Here is a 23,604-nt window from a genome sequence, read left to right as displayed (position 1 = left end):
AACCTTTCCCCCAATGCAACTCATTTCCTGACTTCATTCTGAAGCTTGGATGTCCCTAAAGCACAGGCTGGTTTAGGTCAGCAGTCCGTTAACAACATCTCCTCTCAGCGCTGATGTTCCCTGTTCAGAGCATCTGAAAAATTCAAAGTCAGAAAAGCACCACAAGGATCCAGACACCCTGTGTACTTCCCATCTTTCCATGGCCTTCTTAAATATTATTTTACTTTCCTTAAGGACTTTATTATTTTTAAACTATTCTTTTCTATGACTATCTATACCCAGTTTCTTTTCTCTCTTTAGCATCTAAACACATTTTTAAACAAACTGTATATTTTTAGAGGTTTTCTTTGTCTGGAGCTGGCTTTACTAAGTATCTGAAGCATTCTCTGACCACAAGAGACAAATTTTAAATTGCCATGTCAGCACCACAAAGGTCAACTTAGTGCGTGGGGCTGGTGTGTGGTGCTATGGCTGGCTCCCACCCACAGGTAGCAGCCTTCCCATAGCCATGCCTCTGTGTGCCACTGAGCACCAGCCAGCCCGAGAGACTAGAAAGTCACCTCCAGCTTCTTGCTTAGAGCTTTTCTTAACTTTCTCAGGCCCTGTTTGGATATTCGAGCTTCCACATTGGATGCCATATGTAGCAAGTCTATGTTTGTACCACCAGCTCCCAAATAACGACATACAGACTTATTATTAATTATGAAAACTTGGCCTTAGCTTAGGCTTGTCCCACTAGCTCTTATAACTTAGATTAACTCATTTATTTTCACCTACGTTCCATAACGTGGTTTATTACCTGATCTCTCTGTACTGCTTATGCTGCTTTCTGGCTGGCAAACCTGCCTTTCTTCTTCCCTGTGTCCTCTCTGTCCCCAATAAGTCCCACCTAAGCTCTTCCTGCCTAGCTATTGGCCATTCAGCTCTTCATTAAACCAATCACAGTAACACATCTTCACACAATATAAAGGAACGTTGCTCAATAATTGTTTTTATTTAAAAAGACAATTCTAGGCTGTGTTTGCCTTAAGCATATAGGCCTGCTTCTCAAGTTCTATTAGAGACATGCATTACAGGTAACTTGTTCTCTGTGGCTTTCTGTAGTATGTGGAAGACTTCCCACTTGAACCTGTGATTAAAATTCTTATATTTGAGATTATGAGGTGTCACAGATAGATGTAGGCTGAGTTTTTCTGTGTGCTGGCAGTTGCTTCCCAAATAACCACTCAGAGACTTATTATTAATTATAAATGCTTGGCCAATAGTTAAGGCTTATTACTAACTAGCTTTTACAACTTAAATGAACCCATTTATATTAATCTACGTTCTGTCATGTGCCATTACTCTTTTTTAAAAATATTTATTTATTTATTATGTATATAATATTCTCTCTGCATGTATGCCAGAAGGCCAGAAGAGGGCACCAGACCCCATTACAGATGGTTGTGAGCCACCATGTGGTTGCTGGGAATTGAACTCAAGACCTTTGGAAGAGCAGTCAATGCTCTTAACCGCTGAGCCATCTCTCCAGCCCCCATTACTCTTTTTTTATCTTGTACCTCCTGTCTCTTCTCCGTGTCTCTCTGGTGACTCCTCTGACTCTGCCCTCTTCCCAGTGTCCTTAGTCTGGTTCTCCGCCTAACCTTATCCTGTCTAGCCATTGGCCAGTTAGCTTTTTTATTAAACCAATCACAGTGACATATAGTCACACAGTGTAAAGGAGTATTCCGCAGATAGATAAAACTGTGCCCATTATATTGCATTTGTCATATCAGTAAAGTAGAAATGTACTCTGTGTGTGCCTGTGTGCATGCTTGCACGAGTGTGTGTGTGTGTGTGTGTGTGTGTGTGTGTGTGTGTATTTGGATCATTTTGGGTGATTCTGAGATGGAATACAGGGCCTCTTGCATGTTAGGCAAACCAAATACTGTATGGCTGAGCTGCATCTGTTGCTGGTTGATTTTTTACTCTGTATTCTTGACTCTTTGGGGTACCTGCCACCCAGCTTTCAGATCAGTCACACGTGGAGTCTTAGTCTTATAAGTGCCCAGCCTTAGCTTGGCTTATTTCTTACCAGATTTTCTAAACTTAAATTATTCCAACTACCTTTTACCTCTGAGCTTCTTCCTTCTCTTACTTCTGTATATCTTACGTTCACTCTTACTCTGAGTCTGGTTGGGTGGCCGGCCCCTGATATCCTCCTCCTTTTCTTGCTCCTCCTATTCTCTCTGCCTGCCAGCCCCTCTTACCTTTCTCCTGCCTTGCTCCTGGGCATTCCGCTCTTTATTAGACCATCAGGTGTTTTGGACAAAGAACTACAGCTTCACAGAATTAAACAATTGCAGCATAAACAAAAGCAACACATCTTTACATCATTAAACAAATGTTCCACAGTGTAAACAAAAGTAACACCCCTTACAATCATATTCTACAACAACATTTCCAGCCCTAGATCAACTTCTCAACATGAAAACTTGTTTTCAGCCAAGAGTGTTGAAAGCAGGCAATGTAAAAATTATTTTAAATTAAGCCATACATGAAAAGATGTTTTTTATTTAAAATACCAGAAAGAGGAAATAATAACAAATGGCAGAAAACATGGTTTAACAAAGTACATCATGTGTTTTCACTTGACAAATACCTCAGAGATGTTGTCTTTGATTAAGTTCAGTTAGTAACCTTTTAGTTCTATACATTGAGAAAATAAGGTATGTGGACTTAGAGAAAATATTTTGCTTAGTGTATTCATCTGAGTGACCTATGACCTGTTTGTTAAATTGAGCCAAATTATGGGCCTGTTTTGAAAGAAACTTTTTAACTCCCAAGGAATTATAGAGTGGTTAGGTTTCTTTTTGGCTTAATATTGAAGAGATTTGTTCATATAATAATGCTGTCTTCTTCACATTATGTACACGGTTCATCATGAGTTACCTTTTCCCGATTAGCCATGGAGGACGCGAAGTACCTTTGGTTCCAGCGCACAATTGTCAATCTTTTTGATAGCAGGGCGGGTTCTTTTTCTGGTTTGTAACGTCTATCAGTTTTCCTCTGTGTACCAGACTCCGTATTTCTATCCCCATCTAGGCCAACACTTTTAGTCTTTTGTCAGTATCTGTCGTCTCGTTGCTTTTCAGTGGCAGCTGCGGTCAGCTGGACCAGCTCTGTGGCTGCTGCTGGACAGCAGTGAGAAACGCCCTGCATGTGGGGTCTCCTGATGCCAGCGATGCTCTCCAGCCACGCATGCTCTGCTCGCTTCAGGGCGTCCCACATCCATAGACGTCAGATTAAGGAAACTTAAGTTAGCATAAATGTCAAATTTAACTTCTAGAGTCACAGCGCATGATTCACTTTTTGACTTCATAAAGCAAATTGAAACCGATATCTGAGAACCTCCTTAACTTCTGTTTTGCCACCAGTCTGGAATCAGACTGGGAACGCTGGCCTTTCCAGTCTCATGGTGGGAGAGGTGTTTTCCTTTCCTGTGTTGAGGGCTGGTTTCACTTGGTTTAGAACTTTAGGTTGTTTTCGTCAGTGGCATTTTCAGGGCAGTGTAGTACTGTGGCTTAGTGCCCGATGAGGTGCTCACTGTGTTTGCTCTTTTAAAATCACCTAAAAGTTAGAATATAAAATAATGGCTCTAATTCTTCTACTTTCAGACATATGTGCAAGTATGATATATAGCTTTTATATATAGATGTATATGTATATGAAATAACATTTCATCATATGATAGTCTCTGCAGGTGTCCTCACACGTTGGAGTTCGCTTCTGGTACAGAGTGGAACCACTATCCGCTGTACTTACTATTCACTGCCTTGGCTTCTTGCTGTCTGAGCTACTCAGTGTGTTGTGCCCATGTCCGGCCTTTCTCTTCTCCATGACCATCTTTCTAGACAGTCAGAGACTGTGGTAGTATGCCCTCAGGCGAGTAGCTAGGTCCCAAACAGTAAACCCCTCTCAGGCTGAAACCTGGCTGATTGCCCCTTAGAGTTTGTGGCTGCAGAAGTAGAGTTCTTCTGGGTGAGCAGTTAGCAGGAGCCCTTGCTGTACCACGTCTTCAGCAGCTGAGGCTTGTGAGAACTGCTTGTCCTTACCCAGGACTGCCGTCTCCTCACAGGTCTGCATGGCTTACCTTGTAGATAGTTTCTACTTTCCTTACCCTGTGGGGAAACCGGCTGGAGCTGCTGGAGCTTGAGGTAGGGTGAGATGAGGAGAGAGAAAAACAAAACGTAAGATACAGCAAGATACAGTGAATTTTTGGGCACTGTGTAAAACTCCACCAGTTCTTTTCCTGTGCTCTACTCGCTACGTGCTACGTGAACTAGGCTGAAAATTTAAAAACACACAAATACAGACAGAGGCAGACAGACAGATGGAGCCACAGGGACGTCCATGAGACAAGAGTGCCAAGAATGCCCCTTTCCTATATAATTATGGCTGATCTCTCAGGGATCCGTAGTCCCTGATCCCAGCAGGGCCTCCACTTGTAAAACTCCGAATGTAAATACTGAGCATCTGTGTCACTACAAGACTGTAGGTGAGCCTCGGGAACTACACTGGGGACTTAAAGACACATAGACACACAGACAGACAGAAAGACAGAGATGCGGACATGGGTGGGTCATCCTTGATACAAGAATGCCAATACCCAGTTTATTGTGCTCAGGAGAAGCCTATATAGGAATCTTTAGCTACGCCCAGCTCTTGGGATCTTTCAGCTGTAGGCCTCCTCATCCTGCCTTCAGGGTCCCGTGCTTAGCAGCTGCAGGCAAAGAAAGTCAAGGGGCCAGGGATCTATAGCTCCCAAAAGCACTGTTAAGAAAGCGAACACAGTACTAAACATTGGTATTTACATACAAAAGATGCTTTCTTTTGTGAGGACACAGTCTTTCTGTTTCTGTGTTTTGTAGCTGTCTCCTCACATCTGTGTTTTACAGTGTTCTTGGGTCTGTCTCATATTCCCAGTCTTCTCCTTCATTTAGTTACTTTGGAGGCAGCTCCTCCTCTTCTGTCTTTTTTTAATTATTTTTTTAAAACTTCACTTTTCATTTTTTTTTAGTTTTACACATGTATATAGTGAGTTTTAGTTCTTTTCACCCGTTACCCTGCCACTTCCCCCTCCTCCCACTGAAGCCCTTCTTTTTATCAACAAGTATTTTTTCTACTTTATATTTTTCTGTCTGTCCGTCTCACTGTATATGGTTGTCTTCTGAACATGGATAGGAGGTTGATTCCTGGAATATGGACAGCTTATCATGCTGTGGCTACACCATGAAAGAAAGTGATATCCCTTCCCCCAGCCACTGTTGACTGTCAGTAGACCATTTCCTGATGAAATGTTGATGACCTGATCTTGTACAGGTAGCCAAAGCTGTTGTGAGTTCCTCATTACGTCAGCCATGTCAGGTCAGAAGGCCCCGTATTGTTTCACAGTGCCCTCCCTCAACCTCTGGCTCCGTTTTCCCACATCTGTCTACTGAGAGATTGGAGAGATTCCCTGCGTGTGTGTGTGTGTGTGTGTGTGTGTGTGTGTGTGTGTTGTCCCATTTAGGGTAGAACACTCTACAGTCCCATTATTTCTGAACCTGACTGTTGATGGCTGGTTTTGTGTGTCAACTTGACATAAGCCAATCATCACAGGAAATGCCTCTATGAGGTACAGCTGTAAGGTATTTTCTCATTTAGCGATCAGTAATCGAGGGCCCAGTCTATGGTGGGTGATGCCATCCCTGGGCTGATGGTCCTGGGTTCTACGAGAAGGTGGGCTGAGCAAGCCACAGGGAGCAACCCAATGGGCAGCTCCCCTCCATGACTTTTGCTTCATCTGCTTGTGGGATCCTACCCTGTTTTGAGTTCCTGTCCTGACTTCCTTCAGTGATGAACAGCAATGCTGAAGTGTAAGCCTAATAAACCTTTTCTTCTCTAACTTGGTCTTTGGTCATGGTGTTTTGTTGCAGCAATAGAAACACAAACTAAGACAACTATTGTCTTTTTATTAATCACTGTCCACTGCAAAGAGAAGTTCTCTGATGAAGGCTAAGACTTGCAGTAATCTAAGATATTTAGAAGGCAACTTGATACTATGTTTAGCAAAACAGTAGTAGGCAGAATTCTATATTTTTGTTCCTATGTAAGTATAGTGATAAGGAGATCTTTGTGCATATGCATATATTTGGATAACATAAAGTATACATATAACAATTTTAGTCATATAGTAATCTTATCCTAGTCATATTAGAATTGATTATATTTTTAGTAACAGATACAGGCCTATAAGGGCAGTATGCTACATAATAATGTTTTGGTCAATGATGAATTATACACAACACTGGCTCCATAAAATTATAATGGAGCTGAAAATTTTCTATCATTTAGTTATAGCATAGCCACTATATTCTTTGGGTACAACACATAAAGCTTTTGGTAGTGCTGGTGTGAACAAGCCCGTGTGTGTAGTGAGGAGCTGCTGGCCGCATTCCCGCCGCCGGGCTCCTGGTCACCCGGCTAGCTTTACCCCGAAATAATTACACGGAAACTGTATTCTTTTAAACACAGCCTGGCCCTTAGTTTCAGCCTCTTACTCACATCTTGACTAACCCATATCTAATAATCTGTGTAACACCATGAATGGTGTCTTACCCGGAAAGATTCAGCATGTCTGATCTGGCAGCTGGCTTCATCGCATCTCTCTCTGAGGAGAGGCACAGCAGTCTCTCTCACTTAGGAGAGGCGTGGCATCTGACTGAGCCATCTACCTCACTTCCTTCTTCCTGATCTGTCTACTCCACCCACCTAAGGGCTGGCCAAGGCAGTTTGTTTATTAATGAATGAAATCAACACAAACAGAAGACTTACCCACATCAGGTGTGCTCCAGTTCTATAAAAGTATAGCAAATGCTTTTGTGTAAAGTATATACTACTTGGCCATAATAATAAATGACTATGCTGTTCACTTATGTATTAACTGTACTGTAGTTCTAATACTTATTTATGAATATATTCCTACTTATAGAAATGTTTAGTGCAAAGATGTAAGTCATGTATGTCTTCTATCATGTTTTATGATTACCTAATTTTCCTGTATTGTATTTATCATGAATATAGTAGTAGAAATTGTTACATACTACCTATGTAATAGGCTATACCACATTGCTTTGGAGTACATGCCACAATGTTCTTACTATTATGAAATTGCTTAAAATATTTCTTGAAATCTACCTCCTTTATTAAGTGATTCATGATCTTATATTGTTGGGTGAAAGCAATAGAAAGCCTAGGAGCATGCATGAAATAGACTATGTATGAAGTGCTATCTGGTATGATGGAAATGAGGGAATGAACATATATTCATATTTGATTAGACATCTCACAAAAACTAATGGAAGAGGTTTGTATCAGTGTGTGTTGCCTAGGCACCAGAGGAACACCACTTGGATGGAGACTGCTTTATAGCTTTCATATTATTTGATTTTGAACACCTGATTATATTGCTTATTACATTTTTTTTGTAAAAGCTTTTAAGGAAAGCATTTTCTTTTTTTCTTTTTAAATTTTATCAGTAAGCTAAAAAAGCTGAGTGAAGACAGTTTGACTAAGCAGCCTGAAGAAGTGTTTGATGTGTTGGAGAAGCTTGGAGAAGGGTGAGTACAAAAATAGGAAAGTGTGTGCTAGATCGTGACAGCATCGTCTCGTCAGCTGGAGTATGTTTGCTGGAGCTGAGTACTACTAATACCAATTCAATTTGACAATTAATGTCAATTTTTAAAGATCAGATTATGATAGATATGGTAACACTGCCTTTTAGAGAAGTAATCTCTCTCCCTCTCCCTCCCTCCTTCTTCCTTCCTCCCCCTCCTCTCTCTCTATATGTATATATATATATATATATATATATATATATATATGTATATACATACATAGCCCCCCCAATTGTTTGTTTGTGACAGGCTTTCACTGTGTAGCCCTGGCTGTCCTAGAATTCACACTATAGACCAATCTGGCCTTGAACTCACAGAGATCCGTCTGCGTCTGTCTCCTGAGTGCTGGGATTAAAGGTGTGCGCCACCACCGCCTGGTGATCCCTTCACATCTTGTGTTTTCTTGCACTCAGGCTTTGTGGCTGTTTTGACAAAGTCTTAACTGGAATCCACTTAGGAGGGTGGTCTGGGAAATAGAGCTCTCGATTTCTGTTTTATAGACCTGAGCCATCCTTGGAAAGGAGGGACCGGGTTGCATACATAACTCATCTTAATGATGTAGCATTGAGTCCTACCCTAGCTTTTGAGGAAAGATAGAGCTGCCTCTTTTCCCAAGTGTGACTGTTATCATACTGTATGAAGTCGCTTCTGAGAGCCTAAGCAGCAGGATGTAGTATCGATTCATTTGGTTAACCATCTTCTTGACTGCTTGTGACAATGCTACTTATTTAAAACATTGTAAATTTGGGAGTGATTATTGTGTGTTTATAATGTTAGGAAACACAGGGAATACTCTATGTCTTGTTCTTTTCTGAGGAAGCAATGTCACGAGAAGACCATGGTCTCCGGAGTCAGAAGATGAAGTGTGGACCTGTTAGTTATGAGTCTGTATCCTCATCTTTCAGTGATGTGAATTAAATTTTTTTCTCATAATTGAGAGAGAAAAAACCTTGATGATGCTTATAAAACCCTGTCATAGTACCCGGTGTTCTTTTAGAACTCAGTAGCTTTAAACCTTGGTTTGGAGCTGATAATTAACTTACAGAGGACTTCTTTCTTCATTGTGTCTGCTCAGTAAAGTACTGAATATTTAGTTGACAGACTTAAGAGCTGGAGTGGAGATTAAGTCCTTTTATGTGAATGAGCATGTGGTCTTTTTCTTGAAGGGACGATATGGAAAAAAAGCATTTGAAGGGGCTTTGGCCGAGGATTCTCTACTTACTTTAGTGTTAAATGGTTCACAGTAGCTGGGTGTTGTGGTGCCCATCTGAAATCCCACTCTTTGGAATATAAGATCATCCTTGGCTGTACATTATGTCTAAGGTCATCCTGGGCTGCATGAGATCCTGTCTCAAAAGAATCAAAAAAGGAAAAAAAAGGTTCACAGTGAAAGTCTTCCTGGGACTTTTGCTTGATTGAGCTTTTTCTCTTAACCTGAGACTTGGGTGTGGATTGTTCTTAATTTTCATGCTTGTAATTTCCTTTTCTATCTCCTTAAGCTGCATTTGAATTGACAAACCGTAAGTTAGTCTACTTGCCTCTCCTCCACCTCTTGCTCCACCTTCCCATAAGAAAATAGCAACTCATTTTCTTTTTACATGATTACTTTTAAGTTTGTAATTTGAACAGTAAAGCTGCTTCATTAACATTTTTTCACTTTTGCTTTTGATCATTTACATGATGATTTAAGTTAGAAAATACAGTATGCAAAATGTACGTAAAAGTCACAGTAGTCTTTAATACAATGTTTGATAATGAAAAAATAATGTCTTGACTTTCTTTTTTAAGGTCTTATGGAAGTGTTTTTAAAGCAATACATAAAGAATCTGGTCAAGTTGTTGCAATTAAGCAAGTACCTGTTGAGTCAGATCTTCAGGAAATAATTAAAGAAATTTCCATAATGCAGCAATGTGACAGGTATGAAAATATTTCATTTCCTTGTATTCATTTTGATGACTTTCATTAGTTCTATAATAAGATGTATTTTTTGCCTATGTAAATTGTTCCATCATGACGTCGCATTGCAAACATGACCAGTTCTGAGGAACTTGAGACAGCTGTGTCGACTTGCCCTTTGGATTTACAGCTCTTTGCTGGAAACAGGGATGATGTAGAGGAATGCAGGGAGGGGAATAACCAACCTTCTTCAGGAAAATTTATGGAGGGATATTGTGTTTTTTGATATTAAGTAGCTCGTTTTGATTCTGTATTACATTTTGTTCTTGTTTTTCCATGCAGAGTTTTCTATATAGCCTAAGACTGGGCTTTGAACTTCCCTGTAGCCTAGACTGGCCTCAAACTTGGAATCCTTCTGTTTCAGCCTTTTGAGTTATGGAATGATAGACATGTTCTGCCCTATCTGACATAGAATTGTTTTTGCAAACTGACTCATTCAACAAGCACTTATAAATCATTTCCTATTGAACAAATACTGTGTCAGGATCTAGAAATACTAAGAACACTAAGATTTTGTTTTCCTTCCTGAGGGGCTGAGGTCTAGTTGGGAGGACAAAAATGTGAACAGAGAGCTCTACCTGAGCATCCTTAGATGCTGACTGCTGGGTCCTTGGCATGATAATGAGAACAAGGAGGCAGGGTGCCTTTCTCAGCCACGGTGATTGGAAGTCCAGAATGCTGAGGAAGAGTTAATTTGGTGGAGAGGTGGAGGGATGAAAGAGTTAACTATTACGTAGAAAGGTGAAGAAGCAGTTTGCTGGTCTGGGCTCCTCTGACAGTGTTTAGAACTTCTATAGAGGAAGGCGCGAGTCAGAGGTTAGTAGGAATTCTGCTGGCAGAGACAAGTGTGACTGGTGATAAAGGTTCTGCACTAGTAGTCTGGACTTCATGAGAGACACAGAGGGCACGCATAGCAGTGTGTTTAGTCGTGTGTTAGTGAAGGGGAATATGGTGTTTACAGTGAATTAGGGCAGGGAAATGTCCTCCGTAGGCTCATGTATTTGAACATGTGGTCTCCAATTTGGAGGGGATATGGAAGTTGTAAGAGGTGGAGCCGTGCTGGAGGAAGTGCATCACCAGGGATTGAGGGTTGCCAGCTGTACCCAGCTTCCTATTCTTCCCTGCTTCCTGTGCATGGATGACAATTTCACCACCAGCTTCCTGTACTGCTGCCACGCCTTCCCCCTGTAGAGCCATAGGCCAAAATAAATCCTTTCTGCTCTGAGTGCTTTTATTTGGTATTTTAGCTACAAATCTGAGCATCATGTTTATTGGTTTTTCTAGTATTCTTGGTGACAGTTAATTCTTACACATTTTCGTTCTGAAATGCCATTATCTTTTTATTTCTCTTTACTTCTGGGGAGGAAGGACAATAAAATACTAAAAAGGCAAATAAAACAAAGCTGGAAATGATAGTTAAATGTTTACTGCTAATTATTAATGTAGGCAAATAATTGAAAAATTGATGTAAAATGATTTAGAAAAAAATAATAAAAGTAGAAAAATTTATGCATCTGAAATTTTGGCTAGACAAGATGAGATAAACACTTTTCTGGAATTTAAATATTGTCTTAGCTTATTGAAGGATTGGACAGTTGGCAAATTATCTTGCTTTCTGAACTTTGTAAGAGTCATAGTGAGTGGTTTGAATTTCTAGTGAATGTTAAACACGCTCTTAGCAGTGTGTCTGAGGGAGCCTGCTCTATCTATTGCTGAGTCTCCAGTGTCTATCCCAGTGACTTGCGTAGGCACTTAATAAATGTTCGTTGAATTCATAATCTGTAGAATGTTAATTAGGATCTCTCTTTAGTGTTTTTCTTCTCATACCGTTCTAAAAAGGTGCTTTTAGGAACCAGTCTTGTTTTCAAATAGTGAAAAAACTTTCAGAATAAAAATATCACTGATTTTCTCTTTCTTATACTGGGGCTTATTGTTAAATTTTATATTGGCTTCTGGTATGTGTGTGTGTGTGTGTGTGTGTGTGTGTGTGTGTATAATATAAAACTAACCTCAGGGTTATAAGAGATAAGAGACCTGGAGATTTTACATGAATTGTTTTATGTCACCTTGCTACCTCAAAACCAGGATGAGAGCGTACATTTCCTGACCCAGGGCTAGTATTGGAGAAAACAATGCCTGAGCAGTTGAGGGTGACAGGGCTTTCCTAGGAGTAGTGCAGCAGCTCTGGTTAATTCTGTGTCTCTGTGATGTGGCTAAAGGGAGCTACGATGCACAGACGTGTGCTCTGTGTGTAAACAGAGAGATATGATAGGAAGCAGGAGCCCCACAGTTCACTTACGTAGTGTATACCTACTGGGAATAGATAGACTGCTTTTTCAGGTAGCTGCCTTAGGATCTCTAATTGTTATAAGAGCTGTCAGTCCTACCCTTAGCCTCACTGTATGTAGCCGGATAATGCTGCACAGAGTGTATGTGCTTTACAGCGGGCATGATCTTCTATTTCAGTGTTGTGGCTGGCCTCACACTCACCATGGAAGCCAGACTGATCTGGAACTCCCACGCCTCGGGATTATAGGCTTGCACCATCACTCCTGGCCAGTGAGGATACTCTTGATCATCCTGTACCTAACACTATTCTAAATTATGAATAAGAATGTTAGTATTCAAAGATCTTTCTGAAGAGTATGTAGTTTATTTTCTGAAGTTGTGTCTTAGGGTCGCTCACTTTTTAAATACTTTATTTTATATGCATTGGTGTGAAGGTGTTAGATCCCCTGGAACTGGAATTATAGACAGTTGTGAGCTGCCATGTGGGTGCTGAATACTGAACCTGGGTCCTCTGGAAGAGTGGCCATTGCTCTTAACCACTGAGCCATCTCCAGCCTCTGTTAGTTATGGTTTGCTGTGTCTAAGCCCATGATCGAGGCAGCTTTGGAGGAAAGGGTTTCTGTGGCTTATGCTTCTGTGTCACTGTTCATCGCTGAAGAAGGCGGTCAAGAACCAGGGCCAGCAGCCCAGGGATGACCCACCCACCATGGACCGGGCTGTTTCAGAATCACCTACCGTAGAGCTTTGAGAGAGCCTGTAAGGTAGAGGGCCTGGCTCACAGGTGGTTCTGGAACAGCCAGACTGGAGAGTGTCCACAGCGTTCATCAAGGAGGAAGTGAGATGAAGGAAGCAGTTTCCATGGTTCTCACGCTCTGCACTGGTTTTCTTACATTTGGAAACATGCTTTTGTTAAATGGTTGAGTGAAGACCCATGAACTCAGTATTGCCTTTTCTTCCCAGCATCCAGCAAAACTGAACTTATCTTGAAACTTAAAGCACAAGATGGGGAATAATGAAAAATGAGATATAGAGGTAGAGTTTGAAAGATGATATATATATATATATATATATATATATATATATATATATATATATAAATAATTTGGTTTTTTGAGACAGGGTTTCTCTGTAGCTTTGGAGCCTGTCCTGGAACTAGCTCTTGTAGACCAGTCTGGTCTCGAACTCAGAGATCCGCCTGCCTCTGCCTCCCGAGTGCTGGGATTAAAGGCGTGCGCCACCGCCGCCCAGCAAGATGTTATATTTGATTCAGATCAGTTCAAACTTTTTAAACCTTTAGGTAATGAAGAACCATCAGAGGTTTTTTGTTTGTTTGTTTGTTTTTTCTCTCTGCCTAAGTCAGCAGAACAGTGTGATCAGCCTATTTTTGTTTTAAAGGAAGGTAACTGTGTCAACTGGGCAGCTTTATGGAACATTGATTATAATGGGGGAGATGGGGAGGCACCTATAACCTGGGGAAGCAAGTCAGAGGGAACTGAGAAACAGTGGGGGTAAGACATTACATTTCAGCCTAGTAGCTGCCTAATAAAATAGAGTAGCTACAGCTCAGCCCTAAGCATCAGCTGTTCTGTCTGTTGTTTGTACCTGAAGATTTTGTACAGTTCTAAGGCTCTACTGAAAAGTATTCCGACAGTCTCAAGGCTCTTTAATGTCTTTGTGAATGAAAAATTGAAATAAAGGAGGAGGACATGGCTACTCCTACAGTATGGAGAAGATTTTATTGTAGATATAAGGGAGAAAGCAGGTAGAGGGAAGAGTCCAGGCTGAACATGGCTGGCAGTCTAAACCAGACCATGAGAGGAAAGATGGGGAGGGAGAGCAAGAGAGGAACCACCAACCACCCAAGAGATGCATCCAGGGCCAAGAGGCCAAGAGAGCAGTGTAGCCCAAATGGCTTTTTTAGAGGGATCAGGTTGGGAGAAGGGAAGTGGAAGCCCTGCCCCTGGGAGGGAGGGGCTGGGAGGAGCCACAGAAACAGAGGGATTTTGGGAGAACTGGGAGGAGCTTGTCCTGACTTTGAGACTTAGCAGTCTCTGGTATGTGAATGTTGGTGAAGATACCTGCAGAGGCTGGAGAAAGTTCACAGGTTGCATCCTGGGAACTGAGCTCTGGTCCTTCGTAAGAGCAATGTATGTTCCTGACCACTGAGTTGTGTCTTCTCCCCTAATGATGTCTTTCTTGTGTCCTTTTGCAAAATTTGCATTTGTGTGTTTGCTTGTGTTTTCCATGTGCACATGTAGAGGTCAGAGGAGAGCTTGCCGGAGTTGGGTCTCCATCATGTAGCTCCTGGGGATTGGAGGTGAATGGCCTTTACCTGCTGAGTCATCTCGCTGGTCCTGTAACATTTTCTTATCCCATTCTTATATTTTGTTTCTCTGACACTGACACCTAGTAAAGTAGCCACGCTTTGATAACAGCCATTACAAGACATGCCTTGTAGACAAGCCGTCCTCTGAACAAACTGTGGTTCTTCTAGCTCTTCTCCCCAGGCCTGTTTTCAAAGTGTCTTCTCTCTCTTTGCCACCCATGGGTTGGAGTTATTAATTTTTTCTCTTTTTTAGATTTATTTATTTTATTTCATGTGTGTGGGTGGTTTGCTTGCATGACTATCTCTGTAGTACATTTGTGCCTTGTGCCCGTGGAGGCCAGAAGAAGGTGTCAGATCCCATAGAACTGAAGCCACAGATGGTTGGTTGTAAAGCTACCATGTGGGTGTTGGGGATTGAACTTGGATCCTCTGGAAGAGCAGCCAGTTCTTTTAACCACTGAAGCATCACTCCAGCCCCTGGAATAATTTTTTAAATAATTTTAATTAGATGAAATCCTGTCTACCGCATCTTCTCTGGTTGTCCCACTGCGATCAAGTCCTCCTTTGAGATTTGTTTATATAAAGTTGTGTGCAACATAGTTTGTGCTGTTTTGTAGTTTAACCCGTTTGTGTTTTCTGTGATTTTGAATACTCTGTCTCTTTTGATTTAGGTAAGTGTAGGCAGAAGTTTCTGTCCTGGACGCTCCCAAATAACTACACAGAGGTTTAATATTAATTAAAAATGCTCGGTCAATAACTCAGGTTGTTACTGATTCTTACATTTTCAATTAGCCCATGTTTTTATCTATGCCCTGCCGCATGGTTTGGTCCCTTTTCTCAGTACGGCATGTCTGTCTTGTTTCTTTCTTTGTCTGCGCTCCCTGACCCGTCCTTCTTCCCAGCATTTTCTCTTTGGCTCCCCAACCTTACCTCGTTCAGCTGTTGACCAGTCAGCCTCTTTATTAAACCAATCACAGTGACATATATTCACACAGAGTAAAGGAATATTCCACAGATATTTTATATACCAGTGTATGTAGCATATCTTTAATAATCAGTAAGTGTAATATAGTTTATTGTTTGATTCTAAGTTTTTCTATAAACAACTTGTGTATAAGCAGCTTATTTTTCTCTGGAAGATTTAAACTGTCAGTTCAGAAATACTCTTCAATTGTTAATGATATTGATTGAATATATACTATTTGTGTAAATAATTTTTTTCTCAAGAATGGTATGAAGAACAACATGAAAGAAAAAATATCCAGCTTGGCTTAATTGGAATTTACATCATTTTGAAGTTGAGCATTAATAAAAGCAGTTATATTTAACATGTTTTTGTTAAAGGAAAATTCTTCCATTTGTTTCTAATATTAAGTAGTAAATACTTCTCCAAAATGAAGCATTATTTTTATTGGGAATCACTTGAAACACTTGGGCCTCCTCTGGCTTGTAATCTTGTTAAATTTTCATCCATGAAGTCAAACCTAATTATACACAGTTGCTGAGCTCAATATAAATAGAAGTTAACTCATTAAATTTATTTATTAAAACATGAAATGTTGCGAATACTTTATATTAGGATTTAGAAAAAAAATCTTTGCAAATGGACTGAACATAAGTGTCCTTTTCTTCAGCCCCTATGTGGTGAAGTACTATGGCAGTTACTTCAAGAATACAGACCTCTGGATTGTCATGGAGTACTGCGGAGCTGGCTCTGTTTCAGACATCATTAGGTTACGAAACAAGACAGTAAGTACTTAATATTGCTTGTTAATCTCATTTTGAAGGTTTCACTTTAGACTTTGACTTGTATTTTTTTTTTTTTTTTTTTTTTTGGTTTTTCGAGACAGGGTTTCCCTGTAGTTTCTAGAGCCTGTCCTGGATCTAGCTCTTGTAGACCAGGCTGGCCTCGAACTCAGAGATCCGCCTGCCTCTGCCTCCCAAGTGCTGGGATTAAAGGTGTGCGCTACCACCACCCGGCTTGACTCGTATTTTGTTACAGAGAAAACATTAACGTGAGAAAGGTGGTTGAGGATAGGCATACATCTTTCTAAGGCAGACTGAGACACCAGATGACCTCTCAGGTCCTGGGGACCAGCCATGGTCCTCCTGTCCTTCGAGAGTCAATATATGATAGGATAAAATGGTAGAATCTACTCTGAAAGTGAAAGGGAGGATGTAGATAAGATAAAAAGGTAGATTATCGAATCTACTTTTAAAAAGCAACTACTAATCTTAAATGTTTTATGTTGGATTGGACTTTTACACATTGTATACAAATCTTATATATTGATACAAATTTGAGATTAATTTTTGAATGTACTGTATATTCATTTCTACTCTTGTTAAAAGTATTATACTTATACAACTCATTTAAAATGTAATGCAAATTTTAAGTCTTTGAAAATTATTATTACCAATTGTTTAGAATAATAAGGAAATTCAGGTTAGTAGTTAATCACCTATTATAATTGAACTTGTCACATTAGGTATGTTTTCAAGGTCAAACAAAGATATAATTTAAATAAGTCATCTTCAAACACTTCAGAGAGCTATAGAATATGGCATTTAACATGCTTTACTAACATAGCCTCTTTTTTTCTGTTTTTATGATAATGAGACATGTCTGCTACTGGTAGCACCAGTCTACTTTAGAGAAGATGATGGGAATCAAAGAAACTCCTCATGGAGTTTGCTTTCTTTGTGGCAAATATAAGCCACTGGGCAATAAACTGCCCTTGCTTTACCTACTGACAGTGTACAATCCAGTTAGACAAGCAGGACACTTTCGAGTGTCTCCCAGACCTTGCCCAGACAAGGCAGGGCAGTCCTTCAGAAACCTTGTTTTATAGAACAGTCCGTCAGGTATTCTAGGCTCGTAGGCTGAAGATGGCTGCGCCAACATTGCAGAGAACTTTGGGTGACTGCCCAGGCAGCCAACTGTTTCTGTCATTTCTCACAAATTTCAGAAGTTGTTTGTGTGCACTTCTTGTTTAGTTAATATTATTTCCTTCTTTGGTCTCTGAGGCAGTTGAAGACTAGATAGTTGTAGTTTCCTTGTTTACCAGACGCAGAAAGCAAGTTATGATAGAAACTAAATTAGGTACAGGACTTTGGACTCATAAGATAGTACAGATATGGAGCATTTTGTCTGAAGTTGTCAGATGCAAATGGACTAGACATTATTGATACATTTATTGCTTGTATATATTATATATAGTCATTGTATTTATTGTATATAGTTTTTATTATATTAGTTATAGCCTTTTTATTTTAGACAGGAAAGGGGAAATATAGTGATATTTCCTTTGTATTCTACTAAATAAAGCTTGTCGGAAGATCAGAGAGTAAGACAGACATACTGGCCAGCAGAGCAGGCAGTGGTGGTACACACCTTTAATCCCAGTAGCCACACTAGTTAGCCGTAGAAGCTGAACAGTAGTGCCCACCTTTACTCCCAGCAGTAGAGAGGAATTTAAGATGGGAGGAGACATCTCAGTCTCATTCTGAGATTCCTGGAGGCAGGATCACCATTTTGGTCTGAGGTAGAGGTAAGAGCAAGTTATTGGCTACTTTGCTTTTCTGATCATCAGGCTGAACCTCAGTATCTGATTCTAGGTAATTTTTATTTGTACTGCAATTATATGGTTAGTAATTTAAGTACAGTAAATGATGGCTGGACTTCTGCTTAAACTTTATGACGTTTATTACATTTCCTTATCTTAATTTTTCTGTATTACATTTATAGCTGGTAAATAGTTGAGGTTATTTTTCTAAAAATAATTGAAAGTTTTTTGGTTTTTCAAATGTCCAACAGATGTGTGAAAATGAGAATTTTAGATATCACACAAACATGCGCACACACACACACACACACACACACACACACACGGCGTGAGTTTAATGAATGTATTACTTAACAGAACCTAACATCTAAGGCTCAGTGACCTTTAAATGTGAGTGGCTAAGAAAATTATCAGTAAAATGATTTGTCATTCTGTAGAACAGTAATTCAGTTTCTATAAGACGCTATTGCTGTGAAACATGTCTCAATAAAATAAATTCAGAAAAAGTACATAACTACTTGAATCAATTTGTGGTTAACCAGAGTCATTTTAAAGTTTTGATTGGTGAAATATTTGGACATTTATTTCAGTTTTTTTTCTGTGGAGAAAATAAAGTAAATAGGATTTTTTTTTTTAAGGAAGTGAAATAGAAGTTTAAATAACCCCTGTTTTGACAGAGGATTAAATCATCTGTGACATTTTAATTAAGTATCTTAGGATTTCTATTGTTCTTAACCAGCATTTATGTAAATCAGATGATTCTTGAGTGGCAGAACAATTGAAATAATTACACCGTAGTTAGAGGAGTGTTATAAAATCATTTCAGAACTAACCTCACTCCATTTGGTACTTAAAATGACCAAATGAGAGATGGAGTAGACGCATGTGAATTAGAAAATTTTAAACATCTATTTTCATGGTTTCAGAGTGTTACATGTTACTATTTTGAGTACAGAGTACGTAGTTAATTCAAGAAGTTTCTTTTTTGTACCAATAATTACACACTGTCAAAGTACAGTTCTTATAGATGGACGTGGATGTGATCACAGTCGTGAAGAATTGGCCTTACCACTTAAACTGTGAGAGGTCCTGCCCTTCATATCCTTTGTAAGGAGTCAGCCCACTGGCATGTTGGGATCCTGGCATTAGAACAGCCCGGTTACTATTTCCACAGGGTAGTTTATTTTCTATACATGAAACAAGTCTGGAGTGGCACAAGAGATCGGGCCTGTGGGTATCGTTTTGGCCTGTTACCGAATTTGGCAGTGTGTGTAAGTTCTCAAGAGCATTAGTAGACCTGCTTTCTAGTACAAGGCCATTTTCCTATTTATTATCTAAAAGGACTAGCATTGTTTTGGGGATTAGCACTATAAATATGTTTCTTTTTGGGGTGTTGGGAATTGAACCTAACCCCTCCCCCATCAGATTGACTCTGGTTGTTTTCATGATCATAAAACAATGCTTTCCTGAGAACGTGGCCACTTAGGGTTTATGTGCTGTGTTGTTTTTTGTTACTATGTAATTTCAGTACATAATACATATATATATATATATATATATATATATATATACACACATATATTTGTATATATATAAACACTTGGTGTTTTATTTACATTGGCAATGTTTATAATTGGCCATGAAGTTTTGCTTTAATTGCTTTTTATTTCTGTCCACATTTCCCAGTTGCACGCAGAACAGCATTTTTTAAAAATGTGTAAGGTGGCGATAAAGTCTTAGTGTTTTTTGAAATATATTTTCAAATCTGAGTTGTGTTCTTTTCTGTGGTACTGGTGACGGAATGTAAGTGAGCCCTGCGTGCTGTGTCAGTTCTCCACCACCAAGCTGCACCCAGAGCTCGCCCTCTCTTTGGCTTTGTAAATCTTGACAGTTTCTTTAGCATGGAAGATGCTATAGCCTGACTGTCTAGCTTCTTCGTCTCTTCTAGTAAGTTTTGCTGTTGCTTCTTTGAAGATATGTTACTATTTTTAGGATTTAACCTTTGGATTTCAGAAGCTTTACTTTGATGTACCTAGAATAGGCTTTAGACACTTTTTACAGGTATTTGTGTCTTGTTTTGATGAATCTCCTATCTATCTATCTATCTATCTATCTATCTATCTATCTATCTATCTATCTAATTTTTTTGGAATATATTCCTTGTTTTTAATACCTAGTATAGTGACTTTATTGATTGATTGATTGGTATTTATTCTTTGTAGAGTTCTTACATTTGTTTTGGTTTCCTTTCTGACTTTAGTGCTGTTGCTGAGGCCTCAGTATGTTAACTAGGTGTTTCCCCGCCAGCTGTTTGCCCAGGGCATCTTGATATTTGCCATCAGTGTTGGGAGTCTTTTAGCTTCTGTTACCTACACAGTGCTTGGGCATCCTTACCCTCTCCTCTGGAGTTTTCAGTGTGCACATTTAGTTTGTTTTTCTCCTCTGTCCATCCCTCTCTCCCTCTCCGTTCCTCATTTCCTTTCTCGTTCCTTTCATTCTTTCCCTGTCTCAACCCGTTGTGAGTCTGATTCTGTGATCATTTATTTTTTTCTTGATTTTTATTGTTTTGGTCTGTGTCTGGTTATCTGTGAAATAGTGTCTCCAATTCCAGCATTCAGGAGACAGAGGCAGGCTCTATTAATTCTTGAACTCTGTAAGTTCAAGGCTAGCATGGTCTACGTATTGATATATAGGCCACCCAGGACTATGTAGTAAGATTCTGTCTTAAAAACAATGGAGCTGAGGGATGTAGCTTTTTGGTAGGGTCCTTCACCAGCATGCATGAAGCCATAGGCTTAATCCCTGTGATAGTAACAGCAACAAAAATAAAAATAAAAATAAAAATAGAGATGATATGGATCTCTGAATATTGATGTCTTCTTCCACCAAAGACTTTTTGCTTGATTCTGCCAGGTAGCAATTCTGGACCACATTAATTCAATCTGAGCAGAAATAATCTGAATATGGGTTTTAGCTGCTTTCATATCTAGGGTATAGGGTATAGTTGGTCTTTCTTGTCAGACTGTTTTTGGACCCTCAGCCCACCAATAATGACCCAGAACCTTAATACTAATTATGAAAGCTTGGCATTTAGGTTAAGCTTGTTCCCAACTAGCTCTTTTAACTTAAATTAACCTGTTTCTATTAATCTTCATTCTCCCATGTGGTTCTTTACCTCTCCTCCATTCTGTATGTCTGACTTCCTCAGTGTCTTGCTGGTGTCTCCTGGCCACCTACATTCGTCTCCAGTTCCTCCGTCTCCCTGGAAGTCCTGTCTGTTCTCTTCTAGCTATTGGCCATTTGACTCTTTATTAAACCAGCCAGAAGGTGCATTTTACACAGTGTCACCAAATATCCTGCAACAGTAGGACTAAGTGACTTCTTGGTAAGTTTAGATTCCTAATATTGTTCCTCTCCATTCAAATTTGTTCTTTGTCTTTGTCTTCTGGACTTTAGTTCTTAATTTATAGGTATCTTTTGAGAAAAGCTACCTCTGCTCAGCTTGTTTCTTTGGTTTTCTTTCCTCATTCTTGGCTCAGAAAGAAGATGGTGCTTATGTGTTGTAGATTATTATTTTAAGATGTGTTAAATTTGTTTATGCCATGGAACATTTGTTTAATGATGCAAAGATGCATTCTTTTATGTTGCATTTTGTTTAACTCCATGAAGCTGTGCTACTTTGCCTTTCTAAAACACCTGATTGATCTAATAAAGACAATATAGAGGCAGGACAAAGGATAGGCAGGGCTGGCAGTGAGAGAATAAAATAGGAAGAGAAATCTGGGAAGAGGGGTGTTGCTGGATACTGTTCATTCCTCGCTGCGCCAATCTGAAATAATCACACAGAAACCATTTTATTTGCAATACTGTTTGACCAATAGCTTAAGCATATTTCTAGCTTGCTCTTATATTTTAAACTAACCCATTAATCTTTTAAAAAATATTTATTTATTATGTATACAATATTCTGTCTGTGTGTATGCCTGCAGGCCAGAAGAGGCCAGACCTCATTACAGATTGTTGTGAGCCACCATGTGGTTGCTGGGAATTAAACTCAGGACCTTTGGAAGAGCAGGCAATGCTCTTAACCTCTGAGCCATCTCTCCAGCCCCCTAATCCATTAATCTTGTGTATCACCATGAGGTCATGGCCTACCAGCAAAGTTTTAGTGGTCTCCAGCCGAGGCATCTGTCTCTGATGGCAGTTACATGGCTTCTCCCTGACTCTGCCTACTCTATATATCTCTTTCAGTCTGGCTTTACTCTATTAAGCCATTGGCTGAAAGCAGCTTCTTTATTAAATAATGGCAATAAAACATGTTGATACCGTGTATCACCTCCCCATCACCTCCTCTTCTGTTTAAATAAAAAGGTTTTAACTTTGACGTAGTAAAATTACATATAACAAAACAGGCATCAAGAAAGAATTACAGTTTAATATTTATATCTACTTTATCTTTTATCATAACTAAGGAAAACTATAACTCTCTATTCTTCAACTCCATCAAAGACTCCAGAAGGATATAATATCACCTAAGTAAACTAGAAGTGCATTGTAAACAACTTCCAAAACTCTAGAATTGAAATATCTCGCTGTCTGGACAGCAACTCAAAGTTCTTCTGTACCATTGGAGCATCCATCTTCAGCCTACAGGCCCCTAGTATCTGGCAGTCTTTTCCATGAAGCAGGAAATTTGAAAGACTGTTTTGCCTTTCTTGACAGTTTGTCAGTCACTTTCTCTGTGTCCTGCAGAATGTTTGATAGACTCTTCCATGAAGCAGGAAGGACCGTCTCATCTATTTTAGGCAATTTCAGCAGTCATTTTTTTTGTGGGTCCTGTATGTCCAGTTCATACAGCATACCATCAAGCAGTCCAGGCAAGATCAGTCTCTTGCCCAAATGGCCAACAAACTCTATAAGGAGCCTCTTTAGTGCCCATCATTTTCTTGAAGTACATTGGTATTGCCAGGAGCAGATGAGTCTCACTGTCATGAAAACCTCGCTTTTTAAAATATTTTAAATGATATATTCAGTACGTCTTTGAAAGGTTTGAAGAAAACCTATCTAACTGAAATATATCTCTGTATATCTAGAAAACCTAACATGGCATAAGCTTGACTATTATTGATGATTTTCTATTAACCTATATTTCTTAATTATACATTACATTTTTAAATGAGGTGCACAAACACAATACCTTAATCAAGAGCATAAATATATATAACAAAATTGATCTTAAATTTGTATCAATAAACCAAGATCCATACCAATGCAAAGTATCCATCTCTATAGCATATCTTAACTTTAAATGTAAACAAACATTATAAACAATATTTGAGAATTTGAGCATAGTTCTCTCCAAACTGCTTCCTGCTTTTTGTTAGGCGAAGTAATTTTGGGGTTGTTCATGGTGACCTTTTGGGGGAGGGTCTTGTTCCATCAAACCACATTAATATGGTAGGAATTCACAGGTTCTCATCCTCTGTGGAAACTAAAGAACGTCTTTTCCAAAGCAACAAATCCTTAGACCTAAATTTTGAAGTCAAGATACCTTTAAAACATGTTGGTTTAGCTTAGCAGCCCGTACAATGAAATGTTTCTCTGTACTTAGCTCATTCATAGTCAAAAAATTCAAACAAAACAACATAATTCAGACTCTCTGTGTATATTCCATCTTTATGTGGCTTATTTTTCTTACTCTATTACTTTTTTTTACAAGTTTAATATTTTTTGTTATCTTTATTTCTTGAACATATGACTGTAATCTTTT

General features: G+C 39.3%; 1 protein-coding gene across 1 annotated transcript in view; it reads left to right on the top strand.

The window, feature by feature from the left end:
• The window catches only part of Stk3 (serine/threonine kinase 3), a 212,939-nt gene that overhangs the window by 17,509 nt on the left and 171,826 nt on the right, over positions 1 to 23,604 (top strand). Inside the window, exons 2-4 of the mRNA XM_038342570.1 lie at positions 7,560 to 7,640; positions 9,486 to 9,614; positions 15,903 to 16,017. Coding sequence (XP_038198498.1) covers positions 7,560 to 7,640; positions 9,486 to 9,614; positions 15,903 to 16,017 — 325 coding nt within the window. The remainder of the gene's footprint in view (positions 1 to 7,559; positions 7,641 to 9,485; positions 9,615 to 15,902; positions 16,018 to 23,604) is intronic.

The sequence above is a fragment of the Arvicola amphibius genome, chromosome 9 (genome assembly GCF_903992535.2).
Source record: "Arvicola amphibius chromosome 9, mArvAmp1.2, whole genome shotgun sequence".
Lineage (NCBI taxonomy): Eukaryota > Metazoa > Chordata > Mammalia > Rodentia > Cricetidae > Arvicola > Arvicola amphibius.
The sequence above is the reverse complement of the archived record's forward strand: the minus strand, read 5'-3'. Positions and strand labels throughout refer to the sequence as shown.